The sequence below is a fragment of the Setaria italica genome, chromosome VII, assembly GCF_000263155.2.
Source record: "Setaria italica strain Yugu1 chromosome VII, Setaria_italica_v2.0, whole genome shotgun sequence".
Taxonomy (NCBI): domain Eukaryota; kingdom Viridiplantae; phylum Streptophyta; class Magnoliopsida; order Poales; family Poaceae; genus Setaria; species Setaria italica.
In genome coordinates this window covers 28,572,133-28,596,944 of record NC_028456.1, presented here as the reverse complement: position 1 = coordinate 28,596,944, position 24,812 = coordinate 28,572,133, and the positions used below count along the sequence as shown (strand labels likewise).

Below are 24,812 nucleotides of genomic sequence, written 5' to 3'. Positions count from 1 at the left end.
ATATCTGACATGTGGCCCCAAGCCAATACTCAGAATCTAGGGTTTCATTTATCCCTCTCACTCTCAATCTCCCAGACTCCCACTCTCCCTCAGTCGGCCGCAGACGCCGCACACTCGCATCTCTCGATCTCCCAGCCTCCCCCCAACCCCCGTCCCCCATCTCCCCCACGGATCCAGTGCCGCCGTCGGCCGGCCGCCGCCAGCGCCGCCCCTTACCGCCGCCCCTTGCCGACGTGCCGCCGCCCCCATCTCCCCCCAGCGCCGCCGCCATCTCCCCGGCTCCCCGCTGTCCCGCCGCCATCTCTCGGCAGCACTGCCGCCATCTCCCCCCAATCCCGCCACCGGCCATCTTCCCCCAGCGCCGCCGGCCATCTCCCCCCAGTCCCACCGCCGGCCATCTCCACCAGCGCCGCCCCCATCTCCCTCCACTCCTCCAGTCCTGCCGCCGGCCATCTCCCCCAGCGCCGCCCCCATCTTCCCCCAGTCCCGCCGCCGGCCATCTCCCCCAGCGCTGCCCCAATCTCCCTGAGCCCCTGACATTAGCTTGTGCATTTGTGCTGTCGGTCATCAGTCTCTTGAGAGGACTTCACCTGAAGCATGGAAGGTAATCAGTATTTTCATTCCTTTGTGCTTTGTCCCTTCTATTTAGTTTAGTACATCATCGCAAGGTGCAAGGAAGCTTAGATATATATAGGTTGGTAAAAGTTGCTGAATGAGAAGACTGATGATGTTTGATCTTAGATGTATATCTAGTGCCTATAGTTATAACATTAGTTACTGACCAGTGTTGTTTCATGTGCAATCTAGAGACATATGAATGATGCAAAATTGTAATTTTTTGAACTGAACAACTGCATGTTTCTTGTATGTCAAAATTAAAATATATTTGACTTCAGATGGAATTCAAAACAATTCTAATTTGGTACTTGAGATTTAATATTCAGAGTTTCTAAATTTCTGATTTGCATTGTACTTATATGCATCATCTGCACTTGTTTTGCAGTTGCCATGGCTAGTAGCTCGCGTGTGCTACCCTCCCAAACTTCTGGAGCTGTTGTGGCTGATACTGGTACTGACGGGGATGATGTTGTGCACATATCAGATGGTGAGGAAGAAGATCGTACTGATACTGGTTCAAAGAGGAAGCTCACTTCAAAAGTGTGGAATGACTTTGACAAGGTGTGTGTTGATGGAGTGTGGAAGGCCAGATGCAATCACTGCGGCAAGAAACTTTCGGCTGTTTCAAGAAACGGTACAACACATCTAAAAACCCATCTGAAATCTTGCATCTAGTTCAAAAAGAAGGCAGGAGATAAAATTCAAACTAATTTAAGATTTGGAACCTCTGAAACTAGGGCAGTAAGTGTAGAAAACTATGTGTTTGATCAAGAAGTAGCTAGAAAAGCTCTCTATTCCATGGTCATACTACATGAGTACCCGCTGTCTATTGTTGATCACCATGGCTTTCTTAAGTTTGTTAGTGCACTGCAACCTTTGTTTAGAATGGGCACTCGAAACACTATTAGAAGGGACATCTTGCATTTCTATGAGGGTGAGAAAAGGAAAGCTAGGATATTCTTGCAAAGGACCAATTGTCGTGTTGCTATTACAACTGATTTGTGGACAACTGATAATCAAAAAAGAGGCTATATGGCAGTAACTGTACATTTCATTGACGACACATGGACGCTTAAAAGCTGCATTTTGAGGTGACTGTCAATTTTTTTCATTTTGTTGCTTGCTGTTCAGATTTGAATTTTCTGTAATTTGTGAACCTGTTCAACTTATGTGTGATTCAAATGTGCAGGTTTATGTATGTGCCATGTCCCCATACCGCAGAAGTAATTTGTGATTCATTGCACAAGTGTCTCCAAAGCTGGGATATTGATCGGAGGGTATCAACCATTACCCTTGACAACTGCAGCACCAATGATTGCATGATTGGTTTAATGGAGACAAGACTCGGTGCAAGTAACATGCTATTGAAAGGGAAATGGCTGCATATGCGTTGCTGCGCGCACATCCTCAACCTCATAGTCAAAGATGGCATGGAAGTCATTGCAACTGCTGTTTCAAACATCCGAGAAAGCATTGCTTATTGGGTTGCTACACCAAAGAGGTATGAAAAATTTGAGAAAACTGCTCTAGATGAAAATGTTGAATTAGGCAAGAAGTTGCAACTAGATTGCAAAACTAGATGGAACTCAACCTATATCATGCTCAATATTGCTATACCCTGTAGGAAGGTTTTTGAACGTTTGGATGAGCTTGATAGGAACTATACTTGTCCACCACCGGATGATTGGATATTTGCTTCTATAGTTTGTGAGAAATTAAAATTATTTTATGACCTTACTGAGCTATTTTCTGGAACTAAATATGTGACAGCCAACCTTTTCTTCCCTAAAGTATGTGAGGTTAAACTTAAACTCAAATCTTGGGAGCATGATGAGCATGATACTGTTAGGGACATGTCTGCTGCCATGATAGCAAAGTATGACAAGTATTGGACTGATATACATGGTCTTATAGCTGTTGCTGTCATTCTTGATCCACGTCTTAAGATGACGATGTTACATGCTTGCTATGTTGCCCTTTTTGGTGAAGAACATGCTGAGTCTTATGTTACAGAGGCCCATCGATTGTTAACTGATTTGATGAAACACTATCATGTCAAAGAGCAAGACTTTGTGGGTACATCATCCAGTGGTGCTTCTTCTTCAGTTGGTGCAGCTGCTGTGTTGTCTATTTTTAAAACCCTTTCAGCAAATAAAAAGACTACTAGCTTTGTTAGAAGTAAGAATGAGCTAGATCGTTATTTGGATGAAGAAACCCTTCCTTATGATGAGAATAATTATTTTGATGTCCTTGGTTGGTGGAAGTTAGAGGGAACTCGTTATCCTACTTTGAGGCAAATTGCTCGTGACATCTTGGCTATTCCAATCACAACTGTAGCATCTAAATCAGCTTTTAGTACTAGTGGAAGGGTTTTAAGTGAGCATCGCAGCCGTCTTACTCCTAAAATGTTGGAAGCTTTGATGTGTAGCCAAAGTTGGCTTCGTCATACTCTAAAAGGTACTACACTACTCCTGTAATAGATTGTTCATTTGCATATAAGAACTATTTGCTGCTGCTACTAAAATATAGGAAATTTTGTTGTAGATGATGCTGATGGAAGGATGGATAGCTTCTGATCATGCCTTCAAGACATTCAAGAAGAGATGAGTTTAGAATCTTGCATCACTGCTGATGATTCCGACTAAGTTTAGTTGAACTTTTTATGTATGTAATGGTGTTGAATAATGACTTGTATGGCTTAATGTATGTAACAGTGTAAAACTATTTATTTGCTTGGTTAGACTTATTTATTTCTGTTAAACTGTTATTCGATGGTTTTTGTCTATTCCTTTACTGTCTGGTGACTGTTGTATAAACACCTATGCGGGTATATGGGCATGCCCGCGGGCATGCGCTATCCGCGGATAGCGGGCACGGGCGCGGTTTTGTGCCCGTGGCGGATAGCGGGCGCGGGCGCGGGTGTGGTTTTTTGCTCGCGGATATGGATATCTGAATCTTGTATCCGCACGGATTTTACCTGTTGCCATATTGAGTTGCAGGGATAAAAATCCAACACCTACTGGTGGCTTCACAAATTTTATCCAGCCTCATTTTTCTCAAGATTTTCACTTTGTTGGGGGGCTTGCTTAGTTTGCCCAATTCAAGCCACCGAACACTATGGTAGATACACCATCACAAGAAGAAATATCCACCACTCCTCTTTCATCAATGAAAAACAATAAGAGTATGTTACTATTGACAGTGGGGATGAGTTAGGGTTGCCTGGGACTGAGAAGTGGATCCTTTTGGACTTAAGAAGAAGATGTCAGACTGGTGAGTTTCAATATATTTTCATGATAATTTGTATGCTAATTTGTATGTACTTATTCACTATCTCAACTTCAGTAAGATAATATACTTGATACTATTGCAGATGAGCTCATGGCTGTACAATTTAATGAACTCAAGCATGGGCGCTGATAGGAAGAATGAGCAGTATTGGTATGATGTTGCTGACACCTACAATGAGACTACCCCAAGTCATAGGAGAAGAAATGAGAAGCAAACGAAGAACCGTTGGCATAACGTTAATAAATGGACTGACCTCTTCCATAGTGCTTGGTTGAAGGCTGGAAGAGTTTTTACTAGTGATTATAATGATCAAATGTGGATTGATAAGGCCCATGTATTCTATGTAGAAGATAACAAAAAGTTTAAGCTGGGTATTTTGTGTTGATGGATATATAGTATACTGTCCAAAATGAGGCAATAAAGTGAATAACATACAATAATGGTTGAGAAGCAAAGAGTTCAGATAAGAAGAATGAAGGAGAGGACATGGACCATATTGATCGTGAGGAACTCGAAGAAATTCCAAGGCTAATGGGACAGAAAAAAGCTAAAAACAGCAGCACATGAAAAAAAAATAGCCAACAAAAAGGACATTGACCATACAGATCTTGAGGAGGTGAATACATTTGGTAAAATTCAAGCAGATGAACATGCTAACTGGTTGGACTGGTTGAGAGTATTAGAAGTACAAGAAGCTATCATCCGAGAAGATCTTGAGGAGGTGAATACATTTGGTAAAATTCAAGCAGATGAACATGCTAACTGGTTGGACTGGTTGAGAGTATTAGAAGTACAAGAAGCTATCATCCGAGAAGATTGAACAAGCAAATTAAAGCTTGCCTACCTTGCAGCAAAGGAGAAAAAAGGAGGCAGCAGAGGTGCAAAGGGAGGCAAGAAAATATGAAGTTGAAGATGATCCTCCAGTACGGTTGGTGGAAGCGGATGACGATGTTAACATAATGTAAGCTTGTTAAGCTAATGTAAGCTTGTGTCATCCTCCGTGATATTATAGTTGAAGATGCAAGGGATTTGGTTAAAATTTCTTTGGATTTAAATGAGAACCTTGAGTGCAATTATTGTCCTACCACCACAAGTGAGTACAAATAATAATCTAATCCTAACTCATGCTTCGCAGTGGATTTGTTTAAATTCTGTTGTGCTTCGTAGTGGATTTGTTATAGCATTTAAATGATAACCCGTGTTACTGTTGTCCTGTCCTACCACCACAAGTGAGTAGGAATAATAATCCTCGGGTGGCTGACAAAATTGTGATCGAGATCGTGCAAGTCGCCTTCTCTTTTTTTTTCCTTCGATCGTAAAGAAAATATCAAGTACTGTCAACTGCCGCGACCTCGCACGAATGGCGGAACGAAAGGCGATGAATGAAGCTTGCATGTACCAGTGCGTTAAAACAGCACCACCTTGCACAGACGGAAGTAGCTAGATTTGCATGCAGCACTACATAAATTTCTTCCAAAAAAAAGCACTACACACAGAAACAACACCACACATGAGTACAGTACATGGTACAACTGAAACGAAGCTTCACCCAAGACTACTGCTGCTACCCTTCTCATTATTCCAGGTCACGCGTGCACGTGCACAAAGCATACATGCACTCGCTGCTCGATCACACTCGGTCGCTACACAACACAAAAAAAACGCTAGTGCGACCACAATCGATCCCCTGACACGCAGCTTCTGATCTAGAGGTACTTGTTGCCCGACGCCGGGTACGTGGTGCCGGCGGACGGGTAGGCGGGGTCGACGGCCGCACCGGTGGTGGCGCCGTGGTGGCCGTGCGGCCCGGTGAGGGGCACGCCCGTGGTGCCGTGGCGGCCGGTGGTGGCGTCGGCGCGGTGCTCGGCCTTCTCCTGGTGCATGTCGGCGGTGGCCTGGTCCTTCTTGGCGCGGGCTGCCTCCTTGGCCATCTCCTTCTCGCCGTGCGTCGCCGCCGTCGCCTCCCCCGTCTTGCCCTGCATCTTGGCCGACCCTTCCTTCACCTTCTCCTTCGCCGAGCTCACCATGTCCTTCGCCTTCACCTTCGCCGGCTGCATCCTGCCCAAGTTGTTGCTGGTCTCCTAGCAGCTAGCTTCTCCTGGCGTGCTCAATTGATTCTTGGACTGAAACGAAATGGATGTGCTGGGACTGTGCGTCGTATGCTGGGGACTGAGCCGAGGTAGCTGGCGCGGCCCTATATATAAAGGGCACGAGGTGTTGGTGTTTGACTCTTGTGGAACGCGAGGTGGCGCCGTGGCGGGCATGCAGTGGTCGTTGTGCAGCCGGAGCTGCACGTCGCACCGTGAGGTGGCAGGCTGGGAGCCTCGGCGGCCACGCGGGCATCACGGAGCGCCGGTGAGCCGCCGCGTGCCCTGTGTGGCAGAGGTCGGTGCGGTGTTCGTGAGAATCGGATCGTGGTGAAGACAGACATCACCTCGGGGGATGTGCGCCAAACGGATCAGTGCCAAGTCGCCCTGTTCGCCTACTGCCGTACGCTAGGTCCCCAAATATCTTGTCGCCGTTGGTTTTAGTGCCTGACTCTGCAGAAAATACGTGCAAGTATCTTTAAAAAAATATGAAAAAAATTAGATTCGATATTAATTATGAACCATAAATATTAATATTTTTTATATTTTTAGTTAAAGTTATTTCCCGGAAAACGAAAATGACATATATTTAGATATTTAGAGACGTAACGAAAACGATAAATAATTACATGTCTTGAGACGGAACCCCAGTGGTATGAATCGGGGGGCTCGTTTGGGTGGAGGCCGGCGTCGGCCAGGCCAAATATTGGCCGTTGACTGCGGGCGAGCATGCCAATTGGATTAAGGCCTTGATTAGGCAGCGCCCAGCCTGCCCGCTGCGCAGTTCATTTTCGCAGCCCACCGCGGCCGATTCCTGGGCGGCCGATTCGGCCGCCAAAATTTGGCCGGCCGGCACGGCACATGTTGGTCTGTCCAAACGTGCCCTATCTATTCATCAGTAGATAGATAGGGATCTGAACTTCCAGTCCAATCCCAGTCCATCCTTCCCTTTTATCTTTTTTCCCAGGAATCCATCCTCCCCTTTATCTCCTTCCCCGGGTAGCTCCCCACCCCCACCGCCTCCTCCACCACCATAGTCGGCGGCTGCCGTACCGTCCGCTTACCGCCGCTCTCCACCCTGCTCTTTGTTAGGGATCGCTTAAAAATCGAGCAACCTCAAACGACGTTCGTGAGGAGAAACCTCCTAACCTCAAAAAATCAGGACCAACGCATAAAACTCATTTAACCTCGCAGGTTCAGAACAACGTTAACCTTACAACCTCTTTTTTATTTTGACTACGAATCTAGCGCTTATCAACTTGATGGCTAAGTTACAAATTAACTTACCCTCGAGTGCTCGAAGCTAATCTTGAGCACCAAGCTTTTCACTCTGTCTTTTATCCAGGATCAGGACCGAGCTGTACGCTGCTGTAGCGACCGACCCCTAACCTTTCCCAGTTAGGTTTGATCTCAGCCCTTAACCTCAGTCGGTTGTTCTGTTGACCGCACCTAAGTGCTCAGTCTTCCGCCAGTTCCGACCCCTAAGATCCGACCCCTACCGCTTCGTTCCTTTCCCGACCCTGGCGAGTTCAGCCCTCCGTCGGATCCTGCTAATCTTCCTCACCCATCCGATCTTTTCCCCGGTGGACCCGTGAGATCCTTTTTCCAGATCCCTGCATCAGCCGCACTCGAGTTGCATGGCCGCCTCAGAGCTTTCCTGCCGCGTGGCTCGTCTTCTCCGACGCCACCGCTCAGTTTTGTCTCTGGCAAGCGACCAAGTGGGTTCCCGCGCCCTTTTCCCCAATGGCAGCGGAAGCCCTCTGCACCCCTTTCTGCAGACCCTCGCTCCCCGCGCCCATCATCACGATACCAGATCCCAGCCCCGGAGACCGATGTCGCCCGTCTTTTCCGTCCCTTCCAGCAACAGTTGCGCCGCCCGGTCGTCGCTACACGACGATACCCCCACCGCCAACCCCGACCGCGGCCGCGACAGTTCCTTTCCCCGCTCTGTCAGAAGCCGCCCGACAATCTGTTGCTCCGCGCTCTCCCCCGCGCCGCGTCCGCTTGTTCTCCCACCTGTGCGCCCTTGATCCTAGCGCCGTTTAACCGGTCGCTTCTATCACCTCTCCCGCACCACGACGCCCGCTCTCCGCCAACTCTCAACCACCGGTCTACCCGCGCCTACGCCGCCCTGACGGAGTAGCGCAATGATCGCTGGCGTCACCCCCGGAGTTCTGCAGCACCGCCCGGTTTGCTCAATCGCCGCCACGGCAGAGCACTCCATTGCTTCTCCCCGGCCTTCGCGCCGCTTCCCTTCTCTCTCTCCGCGACATTTCCGTTCCTCTGCTCCGGCAGCTATAAAAGGGATGCCCCCGTCGCCGGAGTTCCCTCCGCCTTTGTTGCCCTTAGTTTCCTCTAGCTCCCTGCTCAAGCTCCTAGCGCCACCCACCCAGTTCTTGAGAAGTTCTTCTCCCAGTTCCTTCTCAGTTCCTCCAAGTCACCCCGCAGCTTGCTCCCTTGTGCTGCGTAGAGCTCTCTTGTGATCTGCAAGAAGCACCGCCGCCGGAGCATCGCCGGCCTTAGTCCCTGCTCAAAGCTTTAGTTCCGCGCCCAAGTCTGCCTCTTCCCGACCCCCAAGCTTTCCTTTCAGGAAGAAGGTGAGTGCCGACCCTAAGTCCGCCTCGCCCGACCCCTCCTATCCGCCCGACCCCAGTTCCGTCTCGTCCGACCCTGTCTGTTCGCTGACCCTTGTCCGCCTCGCCCGAGGGCTTGGCTGTGATCTTTTTCTTCAACTCGAGGGTGTATGTGTAAAGCGTGGGAACCCTTCAGCGCCTACGTCTGAGGATCCCAGTTATCACATCCTGTAGTTCAAGGATCAGACCACTAGTTTCCTTCCTACCCTTACCTGTTGATCATCATCAGCTCTCTCAAACAGCCTCCACCTCCTGCTCTTGTCGCAAGTTTCTGGGCTCAGGAGAGCCAGTGTTGCTGTCAAATCAAAACGTTTAAGCTAACCCTTGCATTGCATTCGTGTAGAGCTGCATCTCGCTGACGGCTTCTACGAGCTGCACCCGACGCCCGAAGAAGAAGCTGTAGCCGAGATCCTGCCCGCAGAAGTCGAAGCCGCCCCCGAAGTCGAGCAGTTCCAGCCTTCCTTGTTTGCAGGCAAGCCCCGGTTGCATGAAAATCCTACGTGTTCTTGCTAAACTTGCACATGCCTTCCGAATAGCATGTTGTGCATTTACGTTTAGGAGTTGGGTGAAACCCTAGATGCATGACTTAGTAACCCTTGATATGAGCACTAGCTGTTGGACCGAGTAGCTGCATTGCTTAAATAGGAGACGGTAAAAGCCGAGTGATCTCCTGTCACTCGCGAGTTGTAGGAGTTGCATGTTTACTATCTGCTACAACTATAAGGACGGTGGACGGGGCAGGGTTGGGTAACACTTTGGTGGTCGGATGGTTGCCCCGTCTGTCTATGAAAACTTGCTAAGGCCCGACAGTGGTGGTGTTCGTGATCAAGTGTTTGAAAGTACTAGCCTCATACTTAGTATGGGATGAGGAAGCCTAGTACCTGATTGAACCTAGACGTGAGCGGTCGCCCCATTGTTCTTGGAACGGAGTTTCCCCTGCTGGTTGTCGCACGTGGTGGCAAAGCGTGGTCACAGAACGGCAGAGACCGGGTCTGTGGAACCTTGAACCAAAGGAAATGGGCCCGACACGGGTTAGGTGATTGATGGGGAAGGCCGACACAGGAAGCGACCTCTGGGTGCGCGGATGTCGTGGGGCTAGGTTCACCATGCATGGTTAAAGAACTCGAATCGATTCGCCTGCCTCTCACAGTTTGAGATTTCTTGATCGCTATGTCACCCTGAGTAAATGAGGAATCTGATAATGGCAATGTTGTTGTTTTTATCTACACACTTGATTGGCTCGATGTTTGCTTAGAATAGGTTGCACAACCTAGACTGGTAAGTAAATATAGAACCGGAGCTAAAACTTGAAAACAGGTTACTTAGTGCTTTTGGCAAATCAAACCCCTCAGCCAAGAAGCCTTGCATGTCTAGTTGGAAGAGTAGTTGGCTCCTCCCCGGTTAAGTCTTGTTGAGCTTAGTAGCTCAGCCTTGTTGTGGCTCCTGTTTTTCAGGTGAAGTTGCAGTTCCCGACCCCTCCCTTGTTGGCGCTTGGCCGCCCCAGCTCCCGCCAGGCTGGACGGTCGAGTGGGACCTCTCCTCGGACGGCGAGGAGAGGATTCAGTGATGTTCTGGCTGGCCTCGCCCGGACGTCCGACCCCGACGAAGTCTTCCGCTAGTGTTTTCTCTGTTGTTTCTTGAAATCTTGTAAAACCCTAATGTTGGATTTTATGGTGGGACCAAAATGAGTAAAACTTGTTCAAAATCCGTGGACCTGTTGTATTCTCTGTAACCGTTCACCTTCGTGTGGGTTGCTGAACTCGATCCTGTTTAAGTGGTTAAATCGGACGAAATCCGACGGCACTTCGTATTAACTCGGTTTAGGCAGTGGTGTCACATGTTAGGCGGCTTAACCCTGCTTAATCAAGCTAATCCGAGGTGGTTCCGCCACAGCTGCGAGGTTGGACATTTGCCTTCGGCTCGAGATTGAAGGCACAAGGTTAAGAAGTTCTTTCGACAAGAGGCTAAGGGTGCGAAGCTGAAGACTTAAACTGGCGCAGAGAAGAAGCCCTGAGGTTAAGGACTCAAAGACGTGAGAAGCGTGACTATATGAAGGCGTGAGAAGCGTGACTACAAGGAAGCGTGAGATGCGTGACCACATAGAGGAGTTCAATTTGTGTACATTATCCCAAAGACTTTTATTACGGCATATCCTAGGAATGTAGTACGCGAGGAAGGACATTTACGGTACGTAAAATGACCTCCGGATCACTATAAAAGGAGGAGCCCTACCCCATTGTAAAGAGAGACGAATGGTTTTCAAGAGATTGCAAGTGTTTTTTCCATTCCATCTATTATGCTCGAATCCTTTTGAGACCAACAAGGCGTCCATCGTGTTCTCAGCCACGAAGCAACCCACGATGCCACCACAAAAGAAGAAGAAGACCGCTAAGGGTGAGAGAGAGCAGGAGATACAGCTCATTCCTGTTGAATAAGACAATACATACACTTTAGAAAAATTAAAAAGAATAGAAGTCAGCTTAAGAACAACGAGTGAGAAAAAAAGAGCTGAGGTGGAGACCTCAGCACAAACAAGCATTTACTTGGAGAGACGAAGAGAGAGTTAGCCTCTGTGTTAAAACAGCTTGGAACGGTCCAGCGGCGGCGCACGAAGAAGGCGAGGCGCGTAAGGAAAAGGGAGATCGTGCGGCTAGCGGTGGCCGCACGAATCTCCAAGATCAGAAGATCAAAGGCCTTCTCATCTTCCGGAAGGTTTTACGTGTGATCGGGATATTTTGAGTAAGCCTGGGAGAAAGCCAGGAGCTCAGGAAGTGGCGGACGTGGAGATATATGGATGATGGAATGGTGGGCTTCTCAGCCTAACATTGACATGTGGGCCGACTCATAGCCCATGCACAGGCCCAACCATCCCTTCCTCTCTCTCAAAAAAAAATACTCGTCAGTCATCTGTTTCTTTTCTTTTCCTTATTTAAAGGAAGCATTCATTCATCTTCTGAATTATAGCTCATGCAAATGTTAGTGGATGAACAACCAATTCATTATAGTTACAGGATCAGTTTTTTTCCTCAGCAGCATCAACAGATTCACAGAAATTCATCTTCTAAACAATAATTCACAGAATATGAAGCCTGTTCGACCTGAAACTTAGTCCCCTGGTGCTAAACATGCGAAATGGAACAGCACTAAAATTGCAACAGGTGTAAATGATCTACTGTATGGCATGCACATCTACGGGATGGTAGAGCTGAAAAAAGTGCAGAAAGTTTGGTCCAATCTATACCAAACTAGAAACTCTGGGCTTCAAGTTTATTATGCATACTCTACTGACCAAGCTGCCAGTGTTGAACTGTCAATTCATTTGGCGTACCCACTGTTCCAACCGGAGCTGCTTCAGTGGACGACCAACAAAGGGCTTGCCTTTGCGAGGGCATTTCCATTTCCTGCTGACCTCTTGTGCGGGAGCTGCTGCTGCTACTTCCAAAAAATTAGTTCTATCTGCCAAGGGATGTCTAGTTTGCTCTTGGTCCAAAACCTTCTGCTCCGAAATGCCATTGTTCTCTTGTAATTTTCCGTTTTCCTTCTCCCTCCCCATTGGGTGTCTAGGAATTTCGTTCACTCTGCATTCCTCAGGTCGCTTCTCCTTTCTCTTGACAGCTATAAAACCATCTGATGCAACTGTTTCTTGTGGCCTTTTACTGCATAATGCAATCTTGCAGTGTCGAGTTCCCTCTAGTGGAGAATTCTCTTGAGTATCAGCTAAATTGAAATTGTTGTGACTAGCAGGACGTAAGGTGTGCTCCACACCATCTTGGTTATTTTTCTCAGTGGCAACTAGATTGGCACCGTTGGAATTGAGTGGCTGTTCAATTTGGTGGATGACATCTTCTGCAAAGCCTTCTCCAACATCAATATTGGACAAGCTTGCATCATCATAATCAACAGACTGTTTACTGCACTCAACCTCCTGATCTGCAGGGGTGCTTTCTTGAGTATCAACTGAACTAATACCATCACAATCCACCAGCAAATTGCTGTGCTCAGCTGACCATTCCTGGCTTTGGTTAGTATCAGGTAAGCTTGCTACGCAATCTGACGGTGGCTCCAGTGCATTTCTCTGCACAGGCAACAATCTCTGACCTTCAGTTTCAGCAGCTTCCTCATCCTTATCAAGAAAACCCTCTCCAAACAGTGTCCGCAGGCTTTGCTTCCTTTTGGTGGCGGGCTTCGTCGCACTCTTATCAACCGGAACCAAATATTTTCCAGCAAAAACCTCAGGCAAAGATTGTTCTCCCAAACAATTTTCCCTCAAAGCAATACCGCCATCCCGGAACGAATGTTTGGATAATGGATGCTGGGCACATTATAATGGAACCCAGAGCATACAGTTAGTTGAGTCAATTGGCAGAAAGATGGGGATATGAAGCAAGAGATGTAATGCGTTCATGACCAGTTTAAAAGAATTCAGCAAGAAAAGAATTACCTCGAACGGGTCTTGGGTCTCGCTGCCGTTCTCGACGGCAGGATCAGCAACCAACTCCGGAACCTCCGGCGATTCATACTCGTAGCTGGAGAACCAGTTCTTGATGTCCGGCGGCTCTGACGAAGAAACAGAACACCGAAACAGGCGTCAGCACAGCCAAAGATCCAAATCCGCACGAAGAAAACGCTAAGATTCGCAAGAGATAGAGGAGAACGCACGGGAAGGAAATGAAAGGGGGTACGAACTGCACCCGTGCCCCTGCAAGAACATAGAACGCGGGTGAGCGAGTGGCATGGAGGGGGCGATAACTCCGGCGAGCGCCGCCGTACTTGGACCGAATCGCGACGATGCGACAGGGGTTGGGGAGCAGAGGAGAGGGAGTCCTGACGATTCAGCGTACCTGGATTTGGCCGCCGGCTTCGCCGGCGCTATCGTCCATGGTGGGGCGGTGGCGAGATGCCGTAGGGGAGATTTGAGCAACGACGAGCCGGTTGGGTTCTCAAAAATCAGAATTTCAAGTGCCCGGGAACGAAGAAGAGAGTGCCCGCCAAATGAGACGTTTCGTTTTCGCCTTGGCCGCGGGCTGCGAACCTGCGACAGGCCAAGTATGGGCCGAGCCGAGAGAATGGATCGAACTGGGCCTATCTTGGCTCACTGCGCGGATCACAACAAGCACTGGTTGTAGTATATTTGGGCTGGGCCGTCTACAGAAGAACTTAATATCCTGGCATAAATCACCACCGGTCAAATCTCCTTGCTACGCAAATTAAACGAAATGCACGCTCCAAGTTCCTTTTGATCCTCATGAAATGATCTCAATGTCATACATACAACTGCATCCAAAACTACAAATCTATGGATGGATCAAAACCCAAACGATCTAACATTTGAACTGTACAAATAATGCACATACGCATTCGGAATTCCTCTGCACTGTTGCAATGGACACGCGCAGAGGAACCATCAGTTGAGAAATTTCAGGTAGTCCCTGAGGTCGGTGGGGAAGCACGGGTACTGCCTCCAGTACGCGCCGTGCACCCTGAGCAGCCTCGCCGCCTTCTCCTTGGTCGACGCCGAGCTCTCCACCTGCACCAGCGCCAGCAGCTTCGCCACGCCGCCGCTCATCAGCATGTCGTCCAGCACCCTCTCCGCCGGCGTCACCGCGCACGCCACCAGCCACAGCACGCTCACGGCCAGCCTGCTGGCGAGGCCAGACACGCGCATCACCGTCCGCGACACGGCGGGCACCGCCGCCGCGTGCTCCGCGAAGGCGAGCCGGCCCTCGGGGCACTTGCACAGGCGCTTCAGCAGGAGGAGCGCGCGCTCGGCGGCGCGGCGGTCGGCGTCGGGGAGGAGCTCCACGAGCACGCGGACCGCGCCCACCTCCACGGCCTTCGCGCGCCGCGCGCCGCGGGACAGTGCCGTGACGTCGAGCAGCGCTTCCAGCGCGCGCGAGCTCAGCTTCGGCGACGCGCCGTCGGACAGGAGCTCGAGGAGGGACCTGACCAGGTCGTCGACGTCGACGCCGGTAGTCCAGTCGCGGCCGGCGCCGCTTGCCCTGGAGACCTTGGCGACGATGGCCATGGCGTGCAGCCTCGCCTCGGCGCTGCCGCGCTGCACCAGCGCGACCACGGGCCTCATGCACTCCGGCCTGAGCACGAGCTCCACCGACGCGTCGTCAGAGAGGGGGAGCGCGGCGAGGACGGAGCCGGCCTCCTCGCACGTCCGGAACGCCGAGAAGTCGCCGCCGGCGCTGCTCTCCGCCAGCGCCTGGGTCATGACGCGGCCGAGCACCTCAATGCCGCCGCAGGCGACGAAGTCCTCCTGCGCCGCCACGTCCCCCTCCATGCAGGACTTGAGGTTCTTGAGCGCGGTCACCTTGAACGGCGTGGCCTCAATGCCGGCAAGCACAGACGGCAGCCTCTCCCGCCCCAGCTTCTTACACGGCGACGCGTTCGACGGCGACGACGACGAGGAGGAGGCGCGATCGAGCCAGGAGGAGATGACGCTCTTGAGAGTGTGGTTGGGCGTGAGGTCGAAGGAAGAGAGCCGCTGCATGGTGGCCGGGCACGTCGTCTTGCCGTACTTGAAGAACCACCGTTCGATGCTGCGGCGGTCGTAGGTGACGCCGGTGGACACCGTGACGGGATCCTCCATCAGCTCAATGGAGATGGGGCACAGGAACAGCTGAGGTGGCTCCTCCATGGCGATCACCTAGAATTGATCTCGATCTGTGGCAAATCCCAGCAGCTGCAAACTGGCCTGGCAACCAATCAAGACTCAAGCAGGTTTCTTGGCTTCCGGTTTGCACATAAAACAATGTAGCATGTCTGAGAGGGACGCTGGAGCTAGGATCAGGGCCCAGGGGTATGGGTTTTATATGTGCATTTAGGTGTACTGCAGATGTCGTCATACTAGCCGGTCAAAGAAATCAGATTCAAATCAAAAGGGGATAAATTACAAATGGAAAGTAAACTATTGTGGGGCCAGGAAAAAAAAAGCCGTAATTTATAAGTAAGGTCTACCAGAAGACGCTGCAAGAACAAGTTGAAAAGCACAGCTTGGAGTATTAGTATCGTAGCTCTTTGATTTGCACGGACCACAAATAGTGCAATAATTTGTGCTTTGTGGTCAGAAGTCAGGTGGCCGCAGAAGTAAGCGATGCTTACATATCCAGTGCAAGGTTAGCAACTAAAATAAAGCCGGGCCGACATCGATTGGCCGTGATCTGTAAACTCGAGACTTTGTCTCTCATGTTTCTTCAAATCTTTTGTGTTTTGACGAAGGCATGCATCATGACTTGAGTTACATGAATCCGATGGGCGTCGACCCGAGCAAAGAAGCAATCTGGTGGGCATCGACTTGAGCAACCAAAGCAATCTGACGGGCGGCGGTGATGCAAATGTTAGCTATTTGTCAGAAACAGAAGGTGAAGAGGAGAGGTTCAATCTTGAGACGTCAGATGGACGCATCTTGGAGTTGTTAAAATGGAGCTGCGAGAGGAGCTGGGCGGAGATGACGGTGGATCATAATTGTTAATCCGGCTCCATTTCTTCGTCGTTTTTGTCCCTTTTTTTATGTCTTAGATGTGGGCAGTTGAGCGTTTCCTTTGACTGTATCATCTGGTTGCATTTTCCTATTCCAAATTCCAGCCGAATTCTTATCCTTTTCTTCAAAACCAAATGTTATCCTTGCAAGTAACTAATAACGTCATTTGTTTTTGTATGTGAAAAAAGAATACTAATGCCACTGTTAAACGGTAAACGCTTTGGCTGTCACCACTGGTGCTTGTTCCCGGATGGAGAACCGAAGAATACGTATGCTGTGTGCAGGAATAGTAGAAGTCAACAGTATGATTTATCTTACGCTCCTCGTGGTTTAGGTAAGTGTCTGATATCATTTTGGCATCTTTCCTTGTCGTGAACTGTTGGCACTCTCTTGAAACGATTGGAAACAATCCCATCCGAACAGGACGAGCACAGTGACAGTCCGTCTCAACTAAAGCACTTGCTGACACGCGCTTGCTCGCTCGCCCATCGAGTTTCAATTCGTCACGGCGGATGCCCGCAACCAAGTAGAGTAGTTGGCCAGCCAGTCATTGGTCTGCCTTAATTGGCCAAGCAACTTTTTTCTTTTCTTATTATTGTGGTTAGAACTGGAAAGACCAAAGCTTAAATATATTCAGAATCATGAGAATCATTGTTCATGGATGAAACCAAACCATTACCTGGTTGATTCGCTTCATGATTTTAAATTTTCAGTTCTGCTAACGCAAGCCAGATTAGTTGGTCTCAAGCTGTCAGTTAGTGCACCACCATTCAGCAAAACAAGGTGCTCCTTTTAAAACAAACGGGAAACATCGAACTTGCACGAAATATATATATATGTGTTTACGAATTCTTGCAGATATCCAGTAGTGTACTAGTTGATATACGAATATCCACTTGCCAAACTGGCGCGCCACACGTCGCTCAACGACTTTAAGCGTTTGCCAAGCCACATAGTTTGACAAAATTAGGCGTTTCCGTTCCGTCCAACAAACGCTCCCTGATGGATTTGACTGTCGCGCTAGCTATCTTCTTTTGAAAACAGACGCAGCAGCAACCAGCGCGGCTCATGATCCTCAAGGAGCTGCGAAATCCGTTGACTAAGAAATCTTTAAAAGATGCATCCTGATCCCAACTGCCACCGACTAATCGCGTTATAAAATTCTCTGAGATTTGGAACCGTCCACAGCTGTTTTCCACCCTGAACTCAGCTTCCTGTGAACAGAAGCAACAATTCCACCGCTGACAAAACCACATTGGCAACGTACTCCTACCTATTCAGACTTCAGATGGAGTCCCCTTTTAGGAATCCTTCAGAGTTTACCTTTGATTTGGCACATTCCTTGAATTTGCATCCCAGAGGCGTGAGTCAGATAGTGGAACAACTCTGATCCGATGATTCTTGACAGTTCACCGAATCAACAAATAGGTTTCTAGAAATTGGCACAGCGATCTGGACCTACATGATTCCTTTCAAACATCGGCTTCGGCATATCGCAACCTACAGATGTGAGCTGATCCTGACAGTTTAGATTTGGCCAGTCAAATCTTTGATGTTTCAACAGATTGTACACCTAATTACTTTCTTTAGGGGGTGGAAGAAGACAACTATAACAAGGCCCAGCTCCATTCCAGGTGTAGACGTGCAGTACAGGATGGATTAGTCGAATTTAATTAACTAAGTAAACACAATAAACAGATAAGCAAGTCACTCGAGTCTGCCTAAGGGCATTAGCATCATGTGTGTACATCAAAGTCAGATGAGTTGCAAAAATGCTGTATTGTTCAAACTGTTTCCACATGGCATTGTTGACATGGAATTAGGTATTATAGATCACTCCATCCTCTCATGGTAGACATTCAGGACATAGCTGTTGAGGAGGTCACCAAATGTCTTCGTGGAGAATTTTTGCACCACATGGTCCCGTGCTTGTTTACCCATCCTGACCACGAGGTCAGGGTCATTCACAAGTTTCAGCATGGCTTTTGAGAATTCTGTGGGGGATGGATCACACAGAAACCCTGTAACTTCATTCACAACTGTTTCCACTGGGCCACCGCTGTTGCATGCAATGACAGGCTTACGGGCCGCCATGGCTTCAAGAGGGACAATGCCGAAATGTTCATCCTGGATAAGTATCGGAAACAGGCTTGTTAAAGTTTTTTTTCAAAAAAATGCTTAGCTTAGTCCTAGCACAGCTAGATACTTACCTTTGGAGTGTACAAGACACAAAGGCAGTTGGAGAGAAGCTCATTTCTTTCAGACGTTGAGCATGACGTTACAAATTTAACCTGTCCAGACACCCCTTCAGTCACCGCCAATCTTTTGAGCTCCTCAAGGTAATCAACATTTTCCTTGAGACGCTTATCATAGCCACCTAAATGAGCACGGTAAGAAATCAGCATAGTCGATAATCTGGCATTGTTAACCCAAGATGGAGTAATATTGGGCCTCCAACTAAAACGAAAAGAATATATACACAGAAATCACCTGCTACTGTTAAAGTTGCATCTTGCAAAGCACCACCAGAACGGAGCAAAGCAAATGCTGAAATGGCTAGATCAAGATTCTTCTTCCTCTCAAATCTGTTAATCGATAGGAAATTCAACCTGTACAAAAGATGGTAGTTTATTTTAGCTGCACCTGAACATGATAAGTTGATGAAATCTGCTTATGTATGCAAAAAATTGAATTAAGTGAAACCTAAGTCAGTTATATACAAGCATGAAGTTACTTATAAGCATGAGGTTCGTGAAACTGCTCAACAGATACAGCTGGATATAGAACACCAGGCTCAATTCCTCTAGCATGTACGGCACGAAAGGTCCTTGCAAAGGTTGCTGCAGTGAACTTGCTGTTGACCAAAATCAAATCTGCCATACCTGATATATGTAAAGGAATAACCACTACAATTAGAAAGCTGATGGATGTCAAGATGTATAGTTAAGCAAAGGAAACGAAAACAAACATAGTGATACGATTCTAGATGTGGAGGACTATACCAGTAGTGTACTCCTCAATCATGTCAATTGGCTTGCGGTATAACCTCCTAAGCATGGTAGTATGTTGTGCAAGCAAAAGATCAGGGAAATGACAATAGAACACTATCTGGAGATGCAACAAACAAACTGTTAACATGATAGAAGAAACTAGAGAGCACTAAGCATTCCGAACAAGAGATTGATACCTTGGATGATGCCTTTAGTTTGAGCAGTGGAATCACAACAGAAACTTGATCTACCAATATAACATCAAAGGAGTGCCACCAGAGTAGCACACAGAGCGCAACAAAAATGCATCGAAGATAAGCACAGACAGCATGAAAGTGGTAAAACACATGGCGGGGCAAGAAATCTCCATATACAGTAACTGGAAAAGGACCTGGAAAACATGCAGAGGAAAACCATGTAAAAATTATATTGCATAAGCTACATTTTACCATACACATAATGCTGTAGTATTTGCCAGGATTAACTGAGTTCGCAAGGGAATGACTTCGGACTTAAACACCAGAATCCAGATCACGAACTCCACATTGTGTAAAAACAAGGAACGTAGGAAGCTAATGGAAATATTAAATAAAATTACAGGGATAGGGTATCAGCAAAATAAGTAGGTGAAATGCAGAGGCTTACCAGAAGCAGTCTCCTCAAAGCAACGGTTTTTATCATGATGTGATGTGAAAACATGAACATCATGTCCATGGGAAGCAAGCTCACAAGCCGCATCAACAATCAATCTCTCAGCACCGCCTTCACAAAAAGATGATGAAAGTCTGGTTATAGTTTGGTTATACTGCAACTGCTGCGGCAAGAAGTTTACTGAAAATGTTCTGTAAATTTTCAAGTGTGTGCTGCCCATGCTTCATATCGGCAAAATTGCTTCCCGCGGCAAGCTAATTGAATTGCGTCGCCACTCCACTAGAAGTATCAATTAGTACATATATGAAGCATAAGTGCAAACATTAATCTTCCATCAACACAGTGGGACAACCAGCGTCCAGCGCTTGCGCAAAATTGAGAATCACCAAAATCTCTAAACCGGCTTTGCTCTCTTGCAGTAAAAGACAAAAGTGTTTCATCCTGGGAAGTGGCCCGATCTACAAAATAATTCTATCTAATGCAAGATCTTAGCCTCAAACTGGACAGCGCGAGTAGGAAACCGAGGATCAGGGGGCTCGACTGGGAGAAGGAAAGGGGGCGGCTTACCGATTCCTAGATCCGGATGGATGACGGCGACTTTAAGCTTTTTTGTCTTCGTCCCCGACGGCGACGAGCCGCCGACACCCCCTCCCGCCACAGCCATCTCCTCCATCCGACTCGTGCTGTTGTTAAGGACCAGGACCAGTGATTGCTGCACACACGAGAAAAAAAAAGGAAAAAGAAAAGGATAACGAAGAGCCCGGCCCAAGGGAATTAAGGGGATAGATCCAAATTGTCCTTCACCAGTTAATGGGCTTTTTTTAATAATGGGCTACAGATTAGCTGTGTGGACCGGTGTGTTTGCTCGCGGCGGTGGATAGTGGATGGCCTTGGGCCTATTCGTGGCATTTTGGGAGGATTTTTGTCAGCCCAGGGGTAGAAACGTCCTTTCGTGTCTATGTTATGTGGTGAAAACGTGGATCTAACCCCTAGCTCCATATTTTTTCTGAAACTGGAATTTGTGGAGCTAGACATGTTTAGCAAGGAGTTTTGTGAAGTCAATGAAGTGGAGCTGTTTTCCGTGAAGTGGAAAACACATTCGAATTTTTCGGTGAACACAACCACGCTGGGACAATCACAGCAGTACAGCACAGGCCACTGGTGAAGGCACGCCGGGGTTGGCCATCCGTGGCAGGGAACGGGGGACAATCACAACAGGTGGAAGGAAACAAGGAAAGGTCATTGCAATTGCGAACATCAGGCAGTGCAAAGATCGAGGCAACTCCGCGCTTACATACAGGGAGAGTTCCATTTGGTAGTTTCAAGCCGATTATTTTGGGCCAAGTGTCCCGGGCCAGTAGATTAGCAACAGCAACACACACACACGACTATAGCCGGCAACTGTTGCAAGGTTGTTAGGCGGCGGCGTTCTTGGGAAGGCACGGCGCAGGCCGGGCGTCGGGCGACTGGTTGGAGATGGAGATGAGCTTCGCCCTGTACCTCTGCTCCGCCCGGTCGTCGTGCCCGTGTTCCATGCCGCCGTTGGGCGACCTGACGACGGGCGCCCCGATCTCCGGGACCGACTGGGAGATCGCGATCAGGGACTGGCGCGCCGCCTCCATCTGCGTGAACTCGGCCGCCGGAGCTGCTGCGGGTGAGGCCATCAACCGAGTGCTGCAAGTTCATGAGCACGAGGAGCTAGGTGAGACACCGAGTCGTTGTTGTTTGTTAACAGTAGTATGAATGATGCAGTGAAGCTCCGAATATGTATAGTTTGAATAGGAAGAAGTATCAAATGGAAACGTGCATGGATCCACTCTGGCCACAGGGGAGCAGTTAGCAATCAAGCGCATATGAGCTTAGGTAAGGAGTGTCAGGCAGGCGCAGGGCAATTGCTTTGACATTTTCTCTGTAACAACAGAATTTTGTAATGCTGATATGAAAAAAGGATGGTTCAGCTTTAGTGGAGCAATTTAAGACCAATTTGAGCTGTACACAGTTTGAGTATTGAGTATACAGATCAATCGCCAGTGTGGATGTGAAGGCCAAAGAGGCTGCGACATATAATATCAGTGCGGATCACCTATGCACCACCTAGAAGCATGATGGACTTTGGCTGCAAACCTGATGACGTACATTTTGTATCAAAGAAACTAATTAAACGTTCCGACGATTTAAATCATAAGTCATAACCGGCCAAAATTGCCAGCAAGTTGGTTTCAAGGCTAACACTAACGAACCAGAAGAAAATTAAAACTCAGTCATGAAAACGCACCCCCCGTGAAGTATGTACTTGTGTTCGTTATTGCTCAGGTTCAACTCCGTTGACTGAGAGTTCCTTCTCTTTTCTTTTCTTTTTTTTTTGATAAAGAGACTTGACAGTTACTAACTTCACGTATCTGATACTACAATACAAGCGCAGTGCAGTTTCACAGCCTCACTAATAGTCTGCTACGGTTGGGTAGTAATCCATTAACGCGTTAGAAGTTGGAACACACCAAATTACTCCAAAAGGCGTATCAGCTGCAGGAGGTCAGAGCTTTATTGGCACTCCAGCAACGACTTAGGCGAATCAAGAGCTTAACACCATGCATGTTTAACCGCAGGAGAACATATGTTTCCAGGGGACAGCAGTACGGACTCTATTTTTTTCGTTCGTATTATTCTAGAACCACATAGCTGCAAGATAAGCAGCCACTTTCGTAGCAGACTGAACCAAATCCGCTGTCCGCTGACCTTTGAATTTGCAAAGTTTCAGTCAAAACAGCCAGTGAGAATCTCACAGATTCTTCAGAGCACGGATCCTAGAAAAGCTCTTGCCGTGCGAGGGGTAGGTGAGGCAGTACACGGTTGAACCATGACCCATAGATCCAAGAGATTTAACCAAGCAAGAAAAGAAAGAAACCAGCATCACAAGGAGATACAAGACACCCGATGCTTCAACACAGCCCTAAATCCAGTGCAAGAACAGAGACGAAGCTGGGGGTTACGAGCGCTTACCGGAGACGAAGCTGGAGAGAAACTGCAGGAGCTTTCAAGCTCTGGGTCGGCAGAAACGATAGCCGATAGGGAGGAGAGCGATGAGCAGTGAGCACCCAAGCCAACCGGGGTGTCCGAATTTCTTATAGCTAACGTTTATCCCGGTGGAGCCGGTGGACCGTGATCCGCCGCGTCGTCCGCCGTCCGTTTATGCACGGACGGCCCGCGATCGGCTGCGTTCGTGGATCAGGTCCAAATCGGACACGACGAGTCCGCGTCACCCGGCGGCACATGAGGGTGGGAGCTGCCGAGCTGCGGGTTCCGGGAACGGGGCGGGTGCCGACAGGAGGCGTCGCAACAGCGGCGTTTCTGGCGGGCTCTCCAGAATCCGGCCGTCCGACGTGTAAAGTGGATATGTCGTGCAGGATGTATCAGTACACAGGTACTACACGTGATGGGTTTTTTTTTTATTTTTCTATCTACGGTTGGCAGATGCCAGCAAGGAGCCGTGGTCCTCCCTCCCTGCATCCGTAATTCCGGCCTGTCTTCAACTTGCCAAGCAGAAAAACTTGAGCGAGCTTTGGCGGTCGGCGGAGTGTGACACATGCTGCATTGACGATAATATCTGATTCTTGTTACTGCTATTGGACAAAGGGGGTGTTTGGGAGGAGGGGGCTAAATTTTAGCCCCCGTCACATCGAATGTTTGGACACTAATTAGGAGTATTAAACCTAGACTAATTACAAAACTAATTACCCAACCCCTAGGCTAAATCGCGAGATGAATCTATTAAGCCTAATTAGTCCATAATTTGACAATGTGGTGCTACAGTAACCATTCACTAATGGTGGATTAATTAGGCTCAATAGATTCGTCTCGTGATTTAGCCTAGAGGTTCTGCTATTAGTTTTGTAATTAGCTCATATTTAGTCTTTCTAATTAGCATCCGAACGTCCGATGTGACAGGGCTAAAGTTTAGCCCCTGTCTCCCAAACACCCCTAAAGTCGATCACAAAGTTGCAGCTTATAGTCTTGTACTTGTTGCTAAGAAAAACGAAGCATTGTACTCGTTCGACCAAGGCCATATGACCGGGGGCATTCAGACCGTGCAGTACTGCAGTGGTCTCAAGCGAAAGGAGCGCGTACGCTAGGTCGCTACCTGCTGCCGGCTGCTAGCTACGTCGAGCACACCGACAGCATCCACACCGAGACGGATGGAGCGGCAGCGTGCACGGCCCTCCCTCGAGGACCAAAACTAAATGAGCGTTATCAACTTATCATGTTGTGTGCCTGCTACTACTGATGCTAGTATCTGGTTCAAGGATTTGTCAACATTTGTTTTTTTTTAAGGTTCTCAGGTTCTATAATGCAATGCTATCGTTTCGTTCTTTATATATATGGCTCCGAATTTCAATCCGGTATCTTACCATCATTGGTGCATGCTTCAAATATAAATGATTGTTTACGATGTTGCATGGTGCCTGCCATTTTAAACATTTTCAAACATTTATTTGCTCCGAGACTCTTATTTGGATATGATGCTTGTGAATAATCCTTGTGATATCTGTCCCGTCTGCATGCCTAAGAGACTCTTACAAATTTGAATTGTTCTTGTCCTATTTAAACAGGTGTTATATTAATTTGTATAACAGCAAGCATTAGTTTGATAAAATCCGGGTATTAAGCTGCCTAGTACCCAAACAAACAAATACTACCTCAGTTCTTAAATATAACATGACATTATTAACTTTTTACTCAAACTTTGACCAATAATGTTAATTTAATAAATTAGTTTGGTAAAGTGAAATGAGCATCATTAGATCTAACACCGAAACTACTATAAGCTTAACTAGTATATTTATCTATTTGCACAAATTTTTATAGAAAAGATGAAAAATCAAATGAATGAAAAAGTCAACGGTGTACTAGCATACAAAAATTAAATGAGCCCTATCTCATGTTGGATACCTACATGTCCAAATCTTTTATTTATTTTATATAGGGTACTCCCTCCGTTCCAAATTGTAAATCATTTCAGTCGGCGTTTGCTTTCTCGCGGGCCCGGTCTTATAGC

General features: G+C 47.9%; 5 protein-coding genes across 5 annotated transcripts in view; all 5 read right to left on the bottom strand.

Annotated features, from left to right (window-relative positions):
• LOC101786123 (magnesium-chelatase subunit ChlH, chloroplastic) overlaps positions 1–271 on the bottom strand; it is a 5,288-nt gene extending 5,017 nt beyond the window's left edge. Inside the window, exon 1 of the mRNA XM_004976582.3 lies at positions 62–271. Within this exon, the coding sequence (XP_004976639.2) occupies positions 62–271 (210 nt within the window). The remainder of the gene's footprint in view (positions 1–61) is intronic.
• Positions 272–5,311: 5,040 nt separating this feature from the next.
• LOC101785716 (late embryogenesis abundant protein 18) lies at positions 5,312–6,074 on the bottom strand. The gene has a single exon (XM_004976581.3). It carries the CDS (start codon positions 5,964–5,966, stop codon positions 5,616–5,618), a length of 351 nt encoding a protein of 116 aa, XP_004976638.1. The 5' UTR covers positions 5,967–6,074; the 3' UTR covers positions 5,312–5,615.
• Positions 6,075–11,609: 5,535 nt separating this feature from the next.
• Positions 11,610–13,546, bottom strand: LOC101785315. Its single transcript, XM_004976580.3, has 4 exons — positions 13,471–13,546; positions 13,289–13,328; positions 13,071–13,186; positions 11,610–12,941 (listed from the first exon to the last, which is right to left on the bottom strand). Exons 1-4 carry the CDS (start codon positions 13,507–13,509, stop codon positions 11,940–11,942), a joined length of 1,197 nt encoding a protein of 398 aa, XP_004976637.1. The 5' UTR covers positions 13,510–13,546; the 3' UTR covers positions 11,610–11,939.
• Positions 13,547–13,846: 300 nt separating this feature from the next.
• Positions 13,847–16,209, bottom strand: LOC101784922 (E3 ubiquitin-protein ligase PUB23). The gene has a single exon (XM_004976579.2). It carries the CDS (start codon positions 15,273–15,275, stop codon positions 14,034–14,036), a length of 1,242 nt encoding a protein of 413 aa, XP_004976636.1. The 5' UTR covers positions 15,276–16,209; the 3' UTR covers positions 13,847–14,033.
• A 1,517-nt stretch (positions 16,210–17,726) lies between these two features.
• LOC101784521 (alpha-1,3/1,6-mannosyltransferase ALG2) lies at positions 17,727–21,170 on the bottom strand. Its single transcript, XM_004976578.3, has 8 exons — positions 20,327–21,170; positions 19,754–19,870; positions 19,306–19,499; positions 19,121–19,226; positions 18,853–19,000; positions 18,609–18,727; positions 18,329–18,495; positions 17,727–18,245 (listed from the first exon to the last, which is right to left on the bottom strand). Exons 1-8 carry the CDS (start codon positions 20,430–20,432, stop codon positions 17,952–17,954), a joined length of 1,251 nt encoding a protein of 416 aa, XP_004976635.1. The 5' UTR covers positions 20,433–21,170; the 3' UTR covers positions 17,727–17,951.
• Positions 21,171–24,812: the final 3,642 nt, after the last annotated feature.